At 43.6% G+C, this 21,858-nt stretch overlaps 1 protein-coding gene across 1 annotated transcript in view; it reads right to left on the bottom strand.

Annotated features, from left to right (window-relative positions):
- PHACTR1 (phosphatase and actin regulator 1) overlaps window positions 1-21,858 on the bottom strand; it is a 322,629-nt gene that overhangs the window by 122,544 nt on the left and 178,227 nt on the right. The window contains exon 4 of the mRNA XM_023737446.1: window positions 2,442-2,609. Coding sequence (XP_023593214.1) covers window positions 2,442-2,609 — 168 coding nt within the window. The remainder of the gene's footprint in view (window positions 1-2,441; window positions 2,610-21,858) is intronic.

Raw genomic sequence — 21,858 nt, 5'->3', positions numbered from 1 at the left:
TGAAGCGACCCCGGGAGGCAATAGGGACGGAAAGCGGGCTGGAGGGACCCGGGGAGGCAATAGGGACCGAGAGGGGGGTGGAGGGACACAGGGAGGCAATAGGGATGGAGAGGGGGTGAAGGGACACAGGGGAGACAATAGGGGCGGAGAGGGGGTGGAGGGACCCCGGGAGGCAATAGGGATGGAGAGGGGGTGGAGGGACCCCGGGAGGCAATAGGGACGGGGAGTGGGGTGGAGGGACTCGGGGAGGCAACAGGGACAGAGAGGGGGTGGAGGGACCCCAGGAGGCAATAGGGACGGGGAGTAGGGTGGAGGGACTCGGGGAGGCAACAGGGACAGAGAGGGGGTGGAGGGACCCCGGGAGGCAATAGGGATGGAGAGCTGGGTGTAGGGAACCGGGGAGGCAAAGGAAAAGAAGTGGGAGAGGTGGGAAGAGCAAGAGGGGAAAGACGGAAGAGAACATTTGCTTAAAACCATGAAAAGCATCACAGTGTCAAGCTTGGTATTTGGAATGCACATTCTTTGATGCTGTAAAACGTGACTCATGACCTCAGCAACGATCAACAGGATGCAAATGTAGTAGATCCAGGACGGAGAGCCAGCCCCCTCTAAACTGAATCAGAACCAGTGCTGAGCATCTTCATTTGGGCCTGTCTGCCCTTTCCCAGGGAGGGAGAGAGAGGGGATTTGGGGGTCTTGTGTCTGCCTGTGGGGTCTTGCTCTGTGGTTCTGGAACACCAGGTAACAAACTGCCCAGAAGGCTGACGCTCAGCTGAGCACCCCACGCCTTAGGTGGCTGCTTCTCCCGTTCCAGGTTCCAGGGTGCTCAGCACTCAGCAGCAGCCTCGAGCTCAGTAATCTGCCCCTCCCAGCTCCTACAAACTCTGAAAAAGCAAAGGCTGCTTCAAATCCACGCCTTTCGTCTCCCCCTTTCCTCCTGCCTCTGGTTCCCCACGATCGTGGTTTTCTTGTCTCGATTCTCCCCACTTCTCTTTGCTCTGCACTGAGCCTGACTCTCTCTTTCCCCACAGGGCACCCCCGGCTGGCTCCGGGAAGAGATGTCACGGGGAGGTGGCACACACCTCACTACTGTGTTCCAGCCTGGGCCGATGACAGAGAAGCCTTGTGACAGGGATGACAGATTTCACTACAACAGTCAAATCCATCACATTGCAATGTCACGAGGAAGGTTGGATTAAAAAAAAAAAAAGTCACTGCTTTAGTTGGAAAAAATCTCCTGGGGGAGAACAATGTCACTCAACTGCACAGCCTCCGGTCTCAATCACCGCCACAATAAGAACGTCTACATGGGACCCCTCCCTCCCCCACCCTCTTCTTCCTCCCTAGTCTGGGTAGCAGGGCTCTTGGCAGCCTCAAAGCCCGGCAATAATCCTCATGAGCACTAAGCTCTCCCCTCGTCTCAGGGGGCACTACTATTATCGGTGTTTGACCCGCTGATGGGCAGTGACTCACCAGGTCCCAGAGTGAAGCCCTGGAATTAACTTGAGACACACCATCTCTCCCTTCCTCCTACGGGAGCTCCTGCTGACGTGGATTTTGTGCACGGTTGGGAAAAAAACCAAAACCAAACCCATTGCCCTCAAGTCGATTCCGACTCATAGCAACCCTATAGCAGAGCAGAACTGCCCCATAGGGTTTCCAAAGAGTGGCTGGTGGATTCGAACTGCCGACCTTTTGGTGAGCAGCCATAGCTCTTAATCACTATGCACCATGGTTGGGGAAAGGACGTGACTTTTCTACCCAGGAGGTCCCTTCCCCACACCCATCTCTTCAACAGCACGTACAACCCCTCACTGGTGCAGGGAGGGACCCGCTTTCTGGCTAACGAGGAGCACCCTGCAGACCTGACAGAATGTGTGTTGGCCGCTCAGAAGACTGTGGACCAGTCAGGTGACATCAGTGATCATCTACAGGCAGAATACAACTTCGCCAGTAATTACTACTGGTGGAGTGGGATCAGGATTAAAGGGCCTGCCCAGGGCCTTTCTAACAGGTGAATCAGACAGGTACCATACAGAAGTGCAAGAGTATTGAGCTCTATCTTAACCAAAATGAGTGTTAGAAAATAAAACAAATGGCATTTTAACTCAATATTACAAACAAGGCACATCTTCTTTAATGAGATCAAGGTTATTAAATTTTTTTTAAAAAACTGTATGTATAACAATAAATGGAAATATCCTCCATATGCTAAGGCAAAAGTGATGCTGCAGTAAATGAATGAGGTTGTCAAGAATATTATCAAAAGGCACACATCCTCCTTATGTTTTATACTCAGTATGTTCTAATGGGTTGGTTTCATCCACACGTCCAGATCCCTATGCTCAAGATGGTCCAAAAGGGAACCCCAGGTCCAGCCAGGTGGATGGTATCCGACACCACAGTCTGGGGACCCACTCATCTCTGTGGGGGCACATTACCTGTCCCGTCCATGATGTCTGAAGCCTGGAGCACCTCATATGAACAGGGATCCCGGGGCATGGGGACTGGCTCCATCTCGGACAGCGCAGGCAGAGACAGCTGACTGGAGCTCAAGGACTGCCCGTTTTCCAGGGAGTCATCTTCATTGGATATGGAGAGCTCCCCATCTGTCAGAGAAGGAGATTGCAGAGTTAGATGATGTCTGCCTACCAGGAAAAGCAGCTCCTTCCAGCCTGCTAACCGAGAGCAGATGCTTCTGAGCAGTCTTTATCAAGGTCAGTATCTGAGGTCTCCATGTGGTCTTATGCTTTTAATGACACTTATTTTATTTTGAATGATACTTATTTTATTTTTGGAAACCCTAGTGGCATAGTGGTTAAGAGCTATGGCTGCTAACCAAAAGGTTGGCAGTTCAAATCCACCAGGCGCTCCTTGGAAACCGTATAGGGCAGTTCTACTCTGTCCTATAGGGTCACTGTGAGTAAGAATGGTCTGCAAGCAATGGGTTTGGTTTTCTTTTTTTTTGGTTTATTCTATCTTTAGAGATAGGGCAGGGCATCTAACCACTGGGGCAGTAACTTTCAATGACTTTTCAGCTATTTTCCTGCTTTCTCTCTATCCTCCTAACCATAATCTACCACATTTTGTATGCACTTTTTAAAATGAAGATGAATTAAAACTAATTTTTCTTTATAATTTTTGAAAACTTGGAAAAATTGAGCAGGTCTCAGAGACTAGAAAACCAGGACCAGGAATTCCTACTTTAGGGAGTGAAGGGCTTCATGTCACTCAACATCACCAAAGCCCAGGAAAAACTCCAAGAGCCTAGGAAAAAAACTCATCCTGTCCTCTGTTTATGGTGTCTCTGGGTGCTGCCAACGGCAACACGCTCGGCTGCTAACCAAAAGGCTGGCAGGAGGTTTGAGTCTATAGAGGAGCCTCAGAAGAAATGCCTGGCGATCTATTTTTGAAAGATCATAGCCACTGAAAACCCTATGGAGCACCGTTTTACTCTGACAGACATGGGGTCGCCATGAGTCAGAATGGACTCAACAGCAACTGGGTTGGTTTTTGGTACTCTGTTTACGTCCACCTGAGCCCAATTTCTCTAGGCGGATAAACATGTGGGAAAGCTCTAAGCTCCGAGATGCAGCAGCCCAAGGCTGGCTCGGAAGTAAGGATTCTCCCAGTGTTGACGCAGACTTTGATTTTGCTCACAGCGACAGCTCGAGGGACAGTTAGTTACCAGCATGGCGGAGGATCAAAGGCTTCTCTACAACGGCTATTTGTCAAATCAAAATTCCTCCAGGGCAATTTAATCCTAGCCCAAGGGAGTCCTCCATAATGAGACATTAAAGTCAAATTAATTTTTAAAGAGGATTGGAAGTCGTTCCGATGAGATGAATCAACACCCAGATGAAAGACGATAAGTTATGCCTCGTCAGAAACACAGACAGCAGCGGCGAAGCAACTGCCTTGGTCAAAAGCAGAAGAAAGATGGCTTCCTTGTGGAAATAAGGCAGTGAAATGACTCCAAGGTTAATCTTGGATAAATAATCGCTTACTTTCACTCTGCACTCCCATGGTTTTGACTTTATACATCCACAGTATACGGAAGCAAAGGATTCCTCCACCTCCTCCCTACCCTCAACCCCCTTCCTATTAGAATGGTGAAATGTACGTTCAACAGGACCAGTGATCCAGTGGCTGTCCCATTAGCATGCGTGAAATGTATGTTCAACAGAACCGGTGAACCAATTGCTGTCGAGCTGACTCCAACTCATGTGTGTCAGAGTAGAACTGTGCTCCACAGGGTTTTCAGTGGCTGATTTTTCAGAAGTGGATCGCCAGGCCTTTCTTTTGAGGCACCTCTGGGTGGACTCGAACCTCCAGCTTTTCAGTTAGCAGTCAAGTGTGTTAACCATTTGCATCACCCAGGGACTCCGAGGTTCAACCTACCAACTGACAGGCTTTAGACAACATATGGTTCGAGGACACATATTTGACCCGAATCTTCTATAAACATAGAAAAAATATAATAAACACCATAAAGCCATCTGAAGCAGACAATATAAAGCATTGGCACTTAAGGATTTGTTTTTTTTTGTTTTTTTCTTCTTTCCATTTGGCCTTTTTGCATCCCCCAAATGGTAGCAGTAGTAAGTTATCATCATTATGATGAACAATATTATTTTTACTCCTCATTAATAACAGAACAGGAGCAGAGCAGACTCTAAGGCCAATGCTGTGGAAGTCACACAGCTGAACCGGGAGCTTTCTGGCCGGGAAGGGGCTGCGGTGTGGCGCTAACGTACAACCATCTCATAGTGGATGGTCCCTAGTTCTCTTAACATGCTTTAATTTAGCACGTTCACACTGACTCCGTGGGAAGTAGCTTTGCTTGAAGTTCCCAGATGCTAGAATAAGGATGCAGCTGCCATTCAGTATAATACATCTCTAGGAAACCAACTTTGGTTCTTGATGGTCCGAGTACAATAAAGATACCGGACAAGAAAAGCAGAGGACAAGGGGGTCTAGGGGCTCCTGCCACGTTCTGCCTCTTTAGGGCAAAGATGCAACTGAATGGTTATCAGGGGCTTTATCAGTTCCAAGTGCCATGGAAGCAACATTACAGAAAAAACAGAAACAACTGCAGTGAATTCCTTTAGACTCTATGAATCTCGGTTTTAGCACTAGAGGCTTTGCTAGTAACAGAGAAGTAATATCAGTCATTCCTCTTTTTTTAATTTTATTTATTTTGTTGTTGTTGAGAATATACACAGCAAAACATACAGTTCAAACGTTTCTACATGTACAATTCCGTGACAGTGACTACATTCTTCGAGTTGTACTCCATCCTCCTGAATCTCGAAAGTTTAGCTCCCTATGGATTAAAAGTACCTTTGCTAACTCACAAAGGCCCAAACCACCTCAGAAAGAAAATTATCCTTGGATTTCACTGTCATAACTTCTAACTATGGATTTTCCACTTGAAAAAAATAAAAAAGGGAGAAAAAAGGAGAAATAAGACCCTGACCATATCACTACCTGAACAGAAAGTTTCTTTCTCTGTGCATATTTTTATACAGTTTTAATCTTCTTAGGTATGAAATTTTGTCTTTACTTTCCATTTTAAGCAATACAGTTATTGTAACTATCATCTTAGTGACTATACTGACTGAATATACAGATGGTAACTTATCTCTCTCCCATGGTTGGTCACAAAATTAATTTCCAATGTTTTATGCTAGTATGAAAAATTTATTATGATGAGCATCTTCCTGTATAAAATTTTTTCTGCAATTAAAATTTATCCCCCTTTAGAAAAGATTCCAAGAAATGAAGTTTATGAATATTAATATTTGAATGTCTAGTGATGCATATCTGGATTTTGTGAAACTGTCTTCCAGAAAGGTTTTTCTATTTACACTGTCTGTTCCCAGCAATGCACAGACCACACAAATATCTCGGCTATTGGCCATTTCTTCAGCATTAACATTGATAACCATGTTCTATCTATCTATCTATCTATCTATCCATCCATCCATCCATCATCCATCTATTCATCCATCCACACACACGTACATACATACGCAGTAAAATAAAACGATTCAATATGCACAACAATGTCATTATTAATATCATTTTTGACCAAGAGGGTTGTGACAAGAGCAAAGGCCATTTTATTCGGATCCATGTGACATGGGGATGGAATGGTGTGGCTACTTTTGAGTAATTATTATTTTTAAAAAATTTATTATAAGATTTTTAAACTTATGCAAAAGTAGAAACACTAATACAATGAACCCACTCACCCATCATCTAGCTAAGGTGCTAGCTGGCCTAATGTTTGGCAATCCCAACTTCGATTAATTTGAAGACTGTTAAGGCTCACCACATCTTTTGACTATTCACCAGCACTGCTCATCAGCATCTTTACCAGCATTTTAAAATTACTACTATTAAAAAAAACTGTTTTTCCCCCTATGAAGAAGTTAAATCTGCTGATAAAGATGATTCCTAATGATTACTGTACCTTCATTTATCTAGGTCATCATCAACTCTTGTTATCACGAATGAGCAAAAGCTCACTGAATACTGGAACTTTGCTGCCTGACCTAGCCTTCTAAAATGATCTGTAATAATGGTTTTCAAAATGGTACATTATGACCTTCAATCATGTTTCCTACCAAAATTATTCAAGTGTTAACAGCAGGAAGGCAGAAGGCAGGAGAAAAGATTGATTAGACAGGTTGAGATAGCGATTCTCAGGCTTTAATAAATCACAATCCTGTGCCGAGCTTGTTAAAACACAGATTGCTGGGCCCTATCCCTACAGGGCCCCAGGCCCAGTAAGTCTGTGGTGTGGCCCAAGAATATGCATTTTGTCATTGATTGAATTGTGTCCCCAAAAAATATCTGTCAACTTCACTGGGTCATGATTTCTAGTATTGTATGATTGTGTACCATTCTGTAATCTGATGTGATTCCCTTATGTGTTGTAAATTCAATGACTATGATCTAATAAGATGGATTAGCAGCAGTTATACTGATGAGGTATACAAGATTGGATAGCGTCTTAAGCCAATCTCTTTTGAGATATAAAAGAAAGACACAAGCAGAGACACATGGGAACCTCATACCACCAAGAAAGCAGTGCTGGGAGCAGAGTGCGTCCTTTGGACCCGAGGTTCCCGTGCAGAGAAGCTCCCAGACCAAGGGAAGATTGATGACACGGACTTTCCTCCAGAGCCGATGGAGAAAGCGTTCCCCTGGAGCTCATGCCCTGAATTTGGACTTGTAGCCTACTGGACTGTGAGAGAATAAACTTCTCTTTGTTAAAGCCATCCACTTGTGGTATTTCTGTTTGAGCAGTGCCAGATAACTAAGACACATTTCTAACAAGTTCTTGGGTGACGCTGAGGCTGCTTTTGCTGGTCAAGTTCTCACTTTGAGAACCAGTGGGTTCAGGATAAGGAGTTGGGAGGGCAAGAGCACCTGGAAGTCTAACTGTGCTTTGTCATGATGTGGTTTAGGGCAGGAAATGCTAACTGTGTGGCTACCATGGAACAGAGATGGTCGGTCTAAGCATCAAAGCAGACAAGAAAGCCGGAGGGTGCACTGTCTAACCATGGACCCTGAACAGAATGCGTCATAAAGTACAACAGGGCTTGAGAGAGCACTGGGGTGCAGAAGAGAAAAATGTGAGACTGATGCAGATACGTCTAAGGAGGTAGAATCAGGTCGCAGAAGTGGTAGCGAACAGTAGGCGGAAGTTAGTGGCCGTCAATGCCATGAATTTAAAAGATGAAAACCAGAAAGCAGTGGACGTAAGATACAGAACTGGCCACAGAAACTCTGCCAGCCTTATTCTCCTCTTCTTCCTACGAGGCATAAGAAATGAAGAGTTGGTGGAGTCAGGTTAACACCAAGCTGAGGACAGTGAGGGAAGAAGTGAGAGTGAATGAAGTCACCATCTGCTGGGAGTTCCTGGATGGTGCTCGGCTGCTAACCGAAAGGTTGGAGGTTGGAGTCCACCCCGATGTGCTTCAGAAGAAAGGTCTAGCAATCTAATTCCAAAAAATCAGCCATTGACACTCTAGGAGATAGTTCTACTCTGACACACAGGAAGTTGCCATGAGTTAGAATCGACTTGATGGCAACTGGTTTTTGAAAGCCGTAATAACAACATGCGTCATTACCAGAAACCACCAATTCTCATAATAAGCTTATCAAGAGGCAGAGGTTGGGCTCTGAGGGCCTCATGATACATGTAGAAAACTCCTGCCCAGTCTGCTGCTACCAAGTTCCTGAGCTTCACCGCAACCTACCCTGCCTCTCCTCACTTAGTAAACCAGGCATCGTGCTGAATGCTAAGGAGAAAACAGACATCCCCTGAGGGAAGAGAGTGGGGAAGATGAGATAAAGAAACGCAGACACACGGTGGAATTAGGGTGAGCTAGCTCACAGCACATGAGCTTATAGTTCATAGCACATGGAGTTGTTATGAGTTGGAATCGCCTCAACCGCACACAACAACAGCTGGTGTGAGAGTTGGGAAGAGAAGCTAGGGTGAGAAGTTAAGTGTTGAGAAGTGGATGGTGGAAAAAAAGGGGTAAAGGAAGAATGCAGAGATATGTTCCGAGTTGACGGAGACCACATATTAGAGAAGATCTTGTGTTGCATGGAATTGTTTTAATGTCCTCAAAGTACTATTTTTTTTTTTTCTGCACGAACAAAGCTTTTCTTGAGAAAAGTAGCTCACGAGCAGAGACAAAGACGGACAATGCAAAGCTAGCCTTTGTCTCCCCAAACAAAGGGTTTACAAGGCTTATAAAGTTTCTAGGTGGGAAAAGGCATCATCTTTATTCATGAAAGAGGCGGGGTTATGAAGATTAGGTGCGCGTGCAAGAGGTAATTCAAGATGGAACCCATAACAAAGGCTCCTGGGACCGGATGGCAGAACTTATTATGGGGTGCCGCGCCTGCGCAGTCCCCCCCCACCGTGGTGCCGGCTCGATTCCTGTCGCGGGTCTGTCGGTCAGCGTGCAGATGTCTACACATGCTCCAGGGACCAGATCGGGCCGGTTCTGCTGAAAAACATCTTACAAGGAAGTACATTGAGAGCTGAGTGGGTTGTCCTTTCTTTACTGCACTTTCCAAGAGAACGGGTTTTCTATCATTAGTTAAGCAAATTGTTTTAGTTCAGGGTCCTTTGCTTAAGGGCTCAGTCCCTTTTTCCCTTCCTTATCTCATTCCCCCCTGAGAGATTTCATACTCATAATTCTTTATGAGGATGTAGGGGCAGAGGTCTGTTCTTCTGTAACTTCTTCAAGCTGACACCGGGTTGTTGGCCTGCCTAGCGGAGGAGAAGTCTCTCCCTATCTGGTCTAAAGTGTTGGGGCTATTGGACTCAGACTCAGGAATGGGCTGGAACTCTTGCATCACCATTAATTTGACTTGGAATGCTGGAGTCGAGAAGACATAAACTTAACCAGCACTTTGAGCAAGCAGGGACCAAATAAAACTGGTAGGAGGATAGTTATTGCGGGTCCTAAAAGCCCCAGGTTATGGAAGGTAAATATCCTTTGATTTGATTCCCAATGTTACCCATTTGTGTATGTGCTGTCCTTGGCCACTCAGCTTGTTTAAGGATCTTCTGAGCCCGGAGTTCTGCTTCCCCAGACTAAAAGTATATTTATGTAAAAATTTTGTTCCAAAGGATTGTCTCAAGAGAAATAGTTTTTTTTTTTTTTTTTTTTTTAGGAATTACATCTACCTATACTGGAAAGGGGGCACTGGTGGCACAGGGATTAAGTGTTTGGCTACTAACTAAAAGGTCAGCAGTTTGAATCCACCAGCTGCTCCTTGGAAACCCAATGGGGCAGTTCTACTCTGTCCTATAGGGTCACTATGAGTCAGAATCGACTCCATGGCAACAGATTTGGTTGGGTTTTATACTGCGAAGGAGTCCCTGGGTGGCGCAAATGGTTAAGTACTGGTGTACTAACCAAAAGGTTAGTGGTTCAAACTCACCCAGAGGCACCTAGGAAGTAAGGCCTGGTGGTCTGCTTCTGTAAGGTCACAGCTTCGAAAACCCTATGGAGCAAAATCTACTCTGCACACATCAGGTGGCTGTAAAAATGGTGTGCGGGTGGTGTCTGACCTCCTCTAACTTCACAACAAGGAAGGAAAATCAAGATCAACAGCCCAAGGCTGACTCCTATGAAGCAGAGGTCGGACATACCTCCTCTCTCTGTCATCTTTACCAATTCTGTCACCAGTCGTCCCTCCCACAGCACTCTCTGCTGGGTTTGATAATTCATGGCAATGGCCACACAGAACTCACAGACAATAGTCATGATTATGGGGTTTATTAGGGAAGTAACAGGTTACAATTCAGGTTCAGGGACACTCAGGATACAGTTCTTCCATCAGGACAGCCTCTTCCTAGCCACACGCCTCTCTGGCCCTCAGCCTCTGCCCTGCTTAGGCAAGTGTTACAAAGCTCATTTAGTGCTGTCCATAAGTGCCCAGAGGCACTCTACTCAGCCAGCAAGCTTCTGCCCAAAGGCACTCAGCTTTCTTGCTCCATGGGCCGGGAAGCCCCCCACACCATCTCCTGCTGTCATTTCTCTCTCTCTGTCTGTCTCCTTGTTCCAGTACCTTCTCAGCGCAGGGATCCCAGGTCCAAAGGACACGGTCTCTGCTCCTGGCTGTTCTTCCTTGGTGGCAGTGGGATCCTCTTTCTGTTCTAGAACTGGCTCTCTTTCAAGGCAAAACTGACCAATCCCCTTGGTGAGCCCCAACTGCCTTACTTGCACAGTGCCACCCAATCACTTGGGTGGGAGTTACAAGACCATGGCTAGAAAGGCCCCACAAAGTGATCCATCACACCACAGTCACCATGAGTCAGAATTGACTCGACGGCAACAAACAACGACAACGATACTGGAAAGGTTGGAAGTTCGAATCCACCCAGAGGCAACTCAGAAGAAAGGCCTGGGAATTTGCTTCTGAAAAATCAGTCATTGAAAACCCTATAGAGTCTAGTTCTACTCTGACACACATGGGGTTGCCATGAGTCAGAGTTGACTCAACAGTAACTGGTTATACTGGGTATCACTTTTGCAACTCTATTCTTTTATTTTTTTATTGTTTATTCTTTTGTTATTGTGGTTTGTTTTGCTTTAGGGATATGCCCTGGTTTTAGCGTGATCAACATTAACTTCTGAGCCGTTAAATTTTCTCAAAGCTTAAGGCTGCCTCTATAAGACTGAAATTATTTTTTACAGATGAGTTTTACCATGGGGAATTTACCCTAGAAATTCTTTCACATTTTCATGGATACCTATACAACAACAGTTTCTACTTTTTAAAAATTGTACAAATAGATGGACATTTTATTCTCCTGAGAAGGCTTCCGGTTCAAGGCCCTTTGAAGTTTAAGATGTAAAAAGTGTCGTCTGCCCTGACAGGAATCAAAATAAAGGGTTCCAGACATAGCGGGAGAAAAACGTGGAACAAAATTCAAGCTCACAAAAAAAGACCAAACTTACTGGTCTGACAGAGACTGGAGAAACCCCGAGAGTATGGCCCCCAGATACTCTTTAAACTGACTACTGAAGTCACTCCTGAAGTTCACCCTTTAGCCAAAGATTAGACAGGCCTATAAAAAAACAATAACACAGGTAGTTCAACCACGTATACGAGACTAAATGGACACAGCAGCCCAAAAGCAAAGACAAGAAGGCAGGAAGGGACAGGAAAACTGGGTGAATGGAAATGCGGAACCCAAGGTCGAGAAGAGGAGAGTGTCGATATATCGCAGGGTTGGCAACCAGTGTTACAGAACAACGGGCGTATTGTTTAATGAGAAACTAATTTGCTCTGTAAACTTTCACCTAAAGCACGATTAAAAAAAAAAAGTGTCAATTCCAATTCTTAAAAATAAAAATCCCTTAATTTAACCTTTAAGCTCAATACTGAATCTGATTTTCTAGGCTACGAATTATGGTTTATATAATAACCTATGTTTAAAAATGTATTTCTAGTGGGACAAGAAATCCGTATTTAATAAATAATACTTGAATATGATTATGAAGAATTGCTTTACATCTATGTATTGAACCATTACTGCAGAACACGTCTGTCTTAGTCATTTATTGCTGCTATTAACAGAAATACCACAAATAGATGGCTTTTAACAAAGAGAAATTTATTCTCTCACAGTCTAGTAGGCTACAAGTCCAAATTCAAGCATCAGCTGCAGGAGAAGGCTTTCTGTCAGCTCTGGAGGAAGGTCCTTGTGATGCATCAGTCTTCCCTTGGTCTGGGGGCATCTCAGCGCAGGAACCTCAGGTCCAAAGGACACGCTCTGCTCTCAGCACTGCTTTCTTCGTGGTATGAGGTCCTCGTGTCTGTCTGCTCGCCTCTCTTTTTTATATCTCAAAACAGATTGGCTTAATATACTATCTAATCTTGTAGATCTCATCAGTATAACTGCTGCTAATCCATCTTATTACATCATAGTGTTAGGATATACAACACATAGGGAAATCACATTAGATGACAAAAGGTAGACAATCACACAATACTGGGAATCATGACCTAGCTAAGTTGACAGTTTTGGGGGACACAATTCAATCCAGGACAATGTCACATGGATCCAAAAAATAAAAATAAAATTTAAACCTAGGATAAATGGGAATTTGTATATATACACACATATATATTTATGTATTGCATATATATATAATCTGCATTCAACTTCGGTCAGAAAAATGTTAAATGAGTAGCATGATGAACTCTCGCGCAGTCCAGCTCCATCCTGCCCGGGACGTGAACCATCCCTCTGTCCAGGGTATCCACACTGTATAAGCCACTCGCCCATTAGTCACTTAGTAGGTGTCTGGGTTATCGGTTATCAGATGGACTGTTGAAGTATCACAGTGCTTGTGTTAAAGTAACCCTTATTTTACTTAATAACGGCCCCAAAGTGCAGGAGTGGTGATGCCGGCAACTGGGTTATACCAAAGAGAGGCCGTAAAGTACTTCCTGTGAGTGAGAAGGTGAAAGTTCCTGACATCATCACAAGAAGAAGAAAGGTGTGTGCAGAACAATAAGGTATTTAGAGAGAGACCACAATCACATAACTTTTATTACAGTATATTGTTATAACCTATTTCATTATCGGTTATTGTTGGTAATCTCTTATTGTACCTAACTGATGAACTTTATCATAGCTACGTACGTACAGGACAAAACATAGTAGATATAGGGTTCAGAACTATCTGCAGGTCCAGGCATCCACTGGGGGTCTTGGAACCTATCCCCCGTGCATAAGGGAGGATGACTGTAGAGCCTCGAAAACCATACAAGGCAGTTCTCCTCTGTCACATAGGGTCACTAGGAGGTGAAAATCAACTCAGTGGCACCTAACAACATACACACATATTGTTGTTGTTAGGTGCTGCTGAATCAGTTCTGACTGGTGGCAACCCCATGTGTGCTGAGTACAACTGTTCCATAGGGTTTTCAAGGTTGTGACCTTTCAGAAGCAGACTGCCAGGAATGACATTTGAGGCAATGCTAGGTGGGTTTCAAATTGCTAACTCTTCGGCTAGTAGTTGAGCACTTAACCATTTGCGCCACCCAGGGAGATACACACACACACACATACATACATACACACACATATACATATACATACACATATACATACACACACACACACACACATACATATACATATACACACATACATACACATATACATATACATACACATATACATATACACACACACATACATACACACACATATACATATACATACACATATACATACACACACATACACACACATATACATATACATACACATATACATATACACACACATTCACACACATATACATACACATATACATATACACAAGCACACACACACATATACATATACATACACATACACATACACATATACATATACACACACATACATACACACACATATACATATACGCACACATACATACACACATATACATATACATACACATATACATATACACACACACATACATACGCACACATATACATATACACACACACATACACACACATATACATATACATACACATATACATATATACACACACACATACATATACACACTCACACATAAATCATATATATATGTATATATTTATTTATTCAGGTTTTGCAACAGAGAAGCCAGATGGATAGTTTTGACTTACTCCTAAAACTGTTTTGAGTTTTAATTTACAAGATGAAATGCAGTAACCAATTATAAGGAAAAAAGAAGCATAAAAAAAGAACTAAATGTATCTCATAAAAGAATAACTATTCAAAGTATAAAGAGTATTTGTACGCATAAATAAAAATAAAATCCGAGGTGCCACTTGTAAATGCACAGCCTTGCTGGGAATGGAAGCCACACAAATGAGATGACCGCATGGGTGATGCTGACCCAGGGGAAGGTGTCTGTGCAACAATGCCACGTGCAAAAATAGGAACGGAGAACAATATGCACAGCTTGATTATAACGATGTCAAGATGAAATATGTATGCAGGCTGGCAAAGTTCTGAAGGGAATTTGGCATGCTGTTGGTTGAGTTTAATGACCATTAACTTTTTTTTGGTAAAGATGCTTATGTTTATAAAAAAATAATACCCCTCCCTCAAAAAAAAAAGACAACTGCATACTGCCTGTTAAATCGAATGAAAAAATCATAGTTAGAGTTAGAGGGGAAAAATTCTTCATCATGCCTCTAGTTTCTGTGGGGGAATTTTCCTCCCTAAGTGCTCCTGATTTTTGCCCAGCTTCTTACCCTTCTCCATAGTTTTACTGCTAGGATACAACCGCTGGTCCAAGTTTCTCCACTGGGAGGAGCTGTTGTTACTGCTGTCAGTTGCTGTTGAGTTGATTCTGACTCAGGGCGACCCCATGTGTGCAGAGTAGAACTGTGCTCCACAGGGTTTTCAAGGCTGTGACCTTTCAGAAGCAGATGGCCAGGCCTGTCTTCTGAGATGCCTCTGGGTGGGTTACGAACTGCCAACCTTTCAGCCAGTAGTTGAGTGCTTAACTGTTGATGCCACCCAGGGAGTAGCCAATCTATTCCAACTGTGCACACAGGGGGTATATTCTAAGTGTTTTCACCTCCAGTGTTGGCTCGGGACTCAGGCTTTCCCTCTTGCTGGGCTGATGGTGGTTGAAGCTTGGGAGAGGGCATGAGTAGAGAATTATCAGGCCCACTGATGACTTCCTCCAAACCAGCAACAAAGGTGATACCCTACTTTGATCTCTCACCTGTCTTAATATTTTGCTTAGTTCTCAAACTGTTCTGAAACTCAGAGAAGGAAGAAGAGTGCTACCATTGGGCCCCTTAAATCCTTAATGGAGTTCCTGGGTAATGCAAACAGTTAAGGCACTCAGCTGCTAACCCAAAGGTTGGCAGTATGAGTCCATCCAGAGGTGCCTTGGAAGAAAAGCCTGGTGAGCTACTCCTGAAAAAGCAGCCATTGAAAACCCTACAGAGCATAGTTCTACTCTGACACACGTGAGTGTCTGAGACTGGGTTCTCTAGAGAAGCAAAACTAGTGAGGTGTATCTCTCTATCTATCTAATCTCTCTCTGTCTCTCTTTATCCATATACGTATATATACAGAGAGATTAGATAGATCTATCTATCTACAGGTAGATAGATAGGTAGATAGAGAGAGAAATTTATCTCAGAGAAATGGCTCATGTGGTTGTAGAGGCTGGCAAGTCCTGAGTCCATGGTCAGGCGTCGCTGGAGATTTCTCCTGATTCATGTAGCTGCATGGGCCGATGAACCCAAGATCAGCAGGTAAGACGGCAGGCTGCTGGCTCACAGGCTGTGGAAGCTGACAAATTCCAAGACTGATAGGCAGTACGGCAGGCTGCTGGTTCAAGTCTCAAGAACTGGAGGTCAGATAATGATGAGCAGGACACAGGATCCAGAGCAAGCAAAAGCCAGCAAGTTTTGCCAGAACGTCCATAGGTATTGGATGCAGGCCACACCCTTGAGGAAACGTCCCTTACAACTGACTGGCTGATCTTGTCACAGAGTTGATTACATTATATCACAAAATGGAGGATAACTACATCATTCCATAACTGCCAAATTACATCATTCCATAACTGCCAAGCTACATCATTCCATAACTGCCAAACCACTGAGAATCATGGCCCAGCCAAGGTGACACACAACCTGAACCATCACAGTGGGGTTGCCATGAGTTGGAGTCGCCATGATGGCGACTGGTTAGGTGATAGAAAGGACCGCATGATAAACCATGCTCTCCTGGAAGGCCTGCATCTCAGCAGAACAGATGTGCTAGTGAGCACTTATCCTCAGGATTGGGGGGGATGCAGGGAAGCAGCAGGTACGTGGAAAGGGGCTTGTCTTAGTCATCTAGTGCTGCTGCAACAGAAATATCACAGGTGGATGCTTCAAAAAAGAGAAGTTTATTCTCTCACAGTCTAGTAGGCTACGAGTCCAAATTCAGGGCATCAGCTCCAGAGGAAGGCTTTCTCTCTCTGTCGGCTCTGAAGGAAGGTCCTTGTCATCAGTCTTCCTCTGGTCGAGGAGCTTCTCAGGTGTAGGGACCCCAGGTCCAAAGGACACCCTCTGCTCCTGGTGCTGCTTTCTTGGTAGTCTGAGATCCCCCTGTCTCTCTGCTCGCTTCTTTCTTTTATATCTCAAAAAAGATTGGCTTAAGACGCAATCTAATCTTAGATCTCATCAGCGTAACTGCCACTAATCCATCTTAATTACATCATAGTGATAGGATTTACAACATATAGGAAAATCACATCAGATGACAAAATGGTGGACAATCATACAATACTGGGAATCATGGCCTAGCCAAATTGACAGATATTTATGGGAGACATAATTCAATTTACGACAGGGCTGGATTCTGGACATGGGGAGAACTGTGTTCTTTTTTTTTTTTTTTAATTGTACTTTAGATAAAGGTTTACAGAGCAAATTAGTTTCTCATTAAACAATATACATATTGTTTTGTGACACTGGTTGCCAACCCCACGATGTGTCAACACTCTCCCCTTCTCTACGCTGGGTTCCCCATTAGCAGCTTTCCTGTCTCCTCCTGCCTTCTCGTTCTTGTCCTTGGGCTGGTGTGTCCATTTGTCTCATTCTGGGTCTGTCTAATCTTTGGCTTGAACGGTAAGCCTCAGGAGTGACTTTAGTACTGAGTTAAAAGGGTGTCCAGGGGCCATACTCTCAGGGTTTCTCCAGTCTCTGTCAGACCAGTAAGTCTGGTGTTTTTTGCTTGTTTGTTTTGTTTTTGTGAGTTAGAATTTTGTTCTACATTTTTCTCCAGCTCTGTCCAGGACCCTCTATTGTGATCCCTGTCAGAGCAGGAGGTGGTGGTCGCCAGGCACCATCTAGTTGTACTGGACTCAGTCTGGTGGAGGCTGTGGTAGTTGTGGTCCGTTAGTCCTTTGGACTAATCTTTCCCTTGTGTCTTTGGTCTTCTTCATTCTCCTTTCCTCCAGCCAGGATGGGACCAGTAGATGTATCTTAGATGGCCGTTCGCAGGCTTTTAAGATGCCAGATGCTACTCACCAAAGTAGGATGGAGAACATTTTCTTTATAAACTATGTTATGCTAATTGAGCTAGATGTCCCCCGAGACCATGGAAACCTGTGTTCTTGCCCTTCCTTGTCACTAGCTTGCAACAAGCCACCTAACTTCTGCAGGCCACAGTTTCTGTGTCTTGAAGACAAAAGTGCTATGTTAGATGATGCCCACGTTCCTTCCAGATTAAAGTGGTCTCTGGACGAAGGCTGGGAGAAAGAGAATAAGCCCTGAAGAAACTTGAGAATAAGCCTGAAATAACAGATCAGATAAAGGAGCAAAGCAGTTTATATTGAGATTTCCTTTTCCCTAAGTGATATTCTATTCGGATATATTACAACAAGAAGTAGGAAGTAATTTGGTAGATTTCTGGTTTATTGTTCGCTGAAAAAAGTTTTATATTTTTATTTAAAAAAAAAACAACCACCATTAAGCAGAGTTTTGATGTAGATCTAGAGGCTTGTGCTCTATTAAAAGGTAGTGCAATGGTTAAGAGCTCAGCTGCTAACCAAAAGGTCGGCAGTTCAAATCCACCAGCTGCTCCTTGGAAACCCCATGGGGCAGTGCTACTCTATCCTGTAGGGTCACTATGAGTCAGAATTGATTGTGTGTGGTTTTTTTATACACACAGTGGTAGAATTCTTGTCTTCCAAGCAGGCGACCTGGTTTAATTGCCGACCAACGGACCTTCTGCCCAACTCCCATCTGTCAGTGGACACTTGCATGTTGCTATGATGCGGAACAGGTTTCAGTGGAGCTTCCGGCATAAGACAGACTAGGAAGAAAGGCCTGGTGATCTACTTCTGAAAATGAACCAATGAGAACCCTATGGATTACAACAATGGTCTGCTCTACAACCAATCACGGAGATGGTGCAAGACCGGGCAGCATTTCGTACCACCGGGCGTGGGACTGCCATGAGTCGGGGCAAACTCAAGGGAAGCTAACAACAACCCGACACAGTAGGAAGACAGGGAAGAAGGAAAGGTGAAAGAGAAACATTGTTTGAGCATCTCGGGTGTTAAGCATTGTGTTGGACATTTCATATACGATAGTAATAATCTTCCAAACAATACTATTATTTTGGGAATTTACTATCTGCCAGGCTCTGTGTTGATTCAATACACACAATGATCCTATGGAGTAGGTACTAAAAATATTCTCCTGGTATAAATAACCGAAAGTGAACCCTTGCGGTGTTAAGGAACTCATGTAAAGTCATGGAGCCAGTAGGCGCTGAGCCAGTACCTGGGTAAGTGTGTGTCTGCCCACACATAAGGTTATCTTATTTAAAATTACTTGCTTTGAAATTTTCCTTAAGGATGGCAATACAGTGTATTAGTTTTGTAGGGCTGCTGCAACAAATTACCTTTTGGATGGCTTAAAACAACAGAAATGTATTCTCTCACAATTCTGGAGGCTAGAAGTCAGAATTCAAGGTGTTGACACGGCCATGTTCCCTCGGAACCTCTAGGGAAGGATCCTTCATTGCCTCTTCCAGCTTCTGGTAGTCCCAGGTGTTCCCTGGCTTGTGGCAGCATCCCCTCAATCTCTGCCTCTGTCTTCACAGGACTGTCTTCTCTCTCTCTCTCTCTCTCTCTCTCTCTGTCTCTTCTCCTTTTCTTATGAGGACCCCAGTCATACTGGATTAAGGGGCAACCGTACTCCAGTATATCCTCATATTAACTAATTACGTCTGCAAAGACGCTATTTCCAAATAAGGTCACATTCTGAGGTTCTGGGAAGGACGTGAATTTTGGGGATACACTAATCAACCCTGTAAAAACAGCAATCCTTTATAAATAAGACAAGGAGCTGTTAGAGTTAAAACTCAAATTCTGTTATTGTTGGCATTTGAAGCAGAGAAGAATAACGAGCTCCATCCTTGCAGCGTGGTGACGTTTATACCTCCACTGGAAAGAAAAATCACGTAAGTGAAGCATCACAGGACAATTTTAGATTGAAAACATTGGGAGGCATTAGTAATCTGCATCTTTGTGGGTAATGCAAACGTGTAGAATTTGCACATGCATGCTTGTGAAAATTCAAGCATATTTTTATTTATTGTTGAACACCAATGGCTAGGATTAAAGCAAAGCGGAACAGCGAAGCCACCATGCTAAAGGAAATAATTATCGCTGTGACTAGGCAGGTGAAGGGAGCCTCATGAAAGTTCTACGAACTGCTTTTTCCCTGAGACAAGAGCTCTTGTTCAGTTTGTTCTGTGCCCCCTTTTAGCTTCCCAGACATCCTGCCTGACCAGAAGGGCATCTTCACAGACAGGTGGATGAGACACCATGCAGAGCCGAAGATGCTTTCAACGTGAGTGTCACTCTAGGTGGTGGTGGTCCCTATGTTAGCGAGTCATAAAATGAAGATGTCACCCAATGTCTTTTATTTTTTGACATTGATACACTTTTCCCATTAAAGTAGGAAAAAACTCACCCACTAAGGAGGCGCAGGCATGTTGTGTAACCCACAAAGGTGCCCTCTGAGCAACAACATACAACTCTTTCAAGGAGCTTCTGCTCATCCCAATGAAACAGTTAGCTGAGAAACAATTTATCTAAGGATTTCATTAATGGATTAAAAGCTTTAAGCATAAAGAGTTGGAACTGGCTCCCTGGCACCTGTCAACTTCCACTGGAGATGTTTTCTTCAATTTGCCTGAGATGAGGGAGTTGATGGGATTCAACTAAATTGTGCTACAGATATCATTCTGTAGATTTTTAAACAGAGTACAGAAGGCAATACGTTCCCTCTGAAACTGCCTATTTACTAATTAATGTTATCATTTGATTCTCTAGTATTTCAAAAAGAGTCAAATCGAAGGTCTCATCTGCTAAAAGGTAGTCCCTGGGTGACAAACGGTTAACTTGCCTGGGTGCTAACAGAAAGACTGGAGGTTCAAGGCCAGCAAGAGGCACCTCGGAAAAAAGTCCTGGTGATCTACTTCCAAAAAAACCAGCCATTGAAAACCCTAGGGAGCACAGTTGTACTCTGACACAGACGGGGTGACCATGAGTCGAAGTCAATTCAACAGCAACTAGTTTATTTGATCAGACTACAGAGGTACATTCTCTTTTTTTCTGTGTCTGGCATGTTTTCCCTTTATCAATAAGAAAAGTCATTTTGGTTGTGTGTGTGTGTGTGTGTGTGTGTCTGTTTAAAAGTATCTGTGCACCAGCACGATTTATGATAGACACTGTAGGGTTCTGTAGAATCAGAAAATCTTCATTTTCAGAATCCACGAATTAGAGAATCTTCCAGTTGACTTTTTACCTCTCTGCAGCCAAAAGTCTTTGGATTATTCGGAGCAGCATATATGCAGAACAATTTTTGCAAAAGCCACGAGGTTCTTTACTGTCTGACCCAGGCATCTTTACGACTCACAGAATGCTTCTGAACTGACTACCTTGAAAATCTGTGCAAAATGTATTTCAATCTCAGAATTTAATTGATTCAGTGATACTCCGATTGGATGATTTTGCATATGAAATGGAATGGTACATATTTTTATGCTTGGAGAATCACCTTGCTTTTTTATTGTAGCTATTGTTCTGGATTTAACCTAATAGTATTTTCCCTCTTGTTCAGAGGCCTTTGTCTAAAATGTCAAATACCTGAGTTGCAGTGACTTCCTATCACAAAAGTGGCAAAGACATTGCCCTTGGGCGGCTTGTTTCAGCTGCACTTCCCTGTTTCCTGATGCATTTATCAGTGTGTGCTGCCTTTTAACAGACCTCCTGGCCAATAAACTGCTGCTGCTGGTCAGTCTGTGCTTCTCCAGCTGTGAGCTCCAGGACCTGAACTCTTAATGGTATGGCACTGTGCCGTCCTGTCTCCCAGATGTGTTTCTTTCATCTGCCTTGGGCGGTGTTATGCTCTTCAGCAATCTTTACACCAAAGGCATTGGTTCTTACTCTACCTATCCTGCTGAAGTGTGAAGGCTTGGACCACTATTTCACAGTCATGACTGTGGTTCCAAGGTTTACAATTCAAAGAGGATTTACCATCTTGCTATTTCTGGGCATTTTGATAGAAAAATGTAACTGGGGCAAAGATTGAATATAAAATGATTAGAATGTCATCTTTTCTCTCCTATGCAATATGACAGTCTGAATCTCACAGAATCACATATAGGCGTGCAACCAACCTTTTTTTCCCCCCTTTCTTCTATTCCTTTAACAGGGTTTTAAAAAATGTGGTAAAATAGATCTAATAAAACATTTGCCATGTCAACCATTTTTTACACATGAA

The sequence above is a fragment of the Trichechus manatus genome, unplaced genomic scaffold (assembly GCF_000243295.1).
Source record: "Trichechus manatus latirostris isolate Lorelei unplaced genomic scaffold, TriManLat1.0 scaffold00103, whole genome shotgun sequence".
Lineage (NCBI taxonomy): Eukaryota > Metazoa > Chordata > Mammalia > Sirenia > Trichechidae > Trichechus > Trichechus manatus.
The sequence above is the reverse complement of the archived record's forward strand: the minus strand, read 5'-3'. Positions and strand labels throughout refer to the sequence as shown.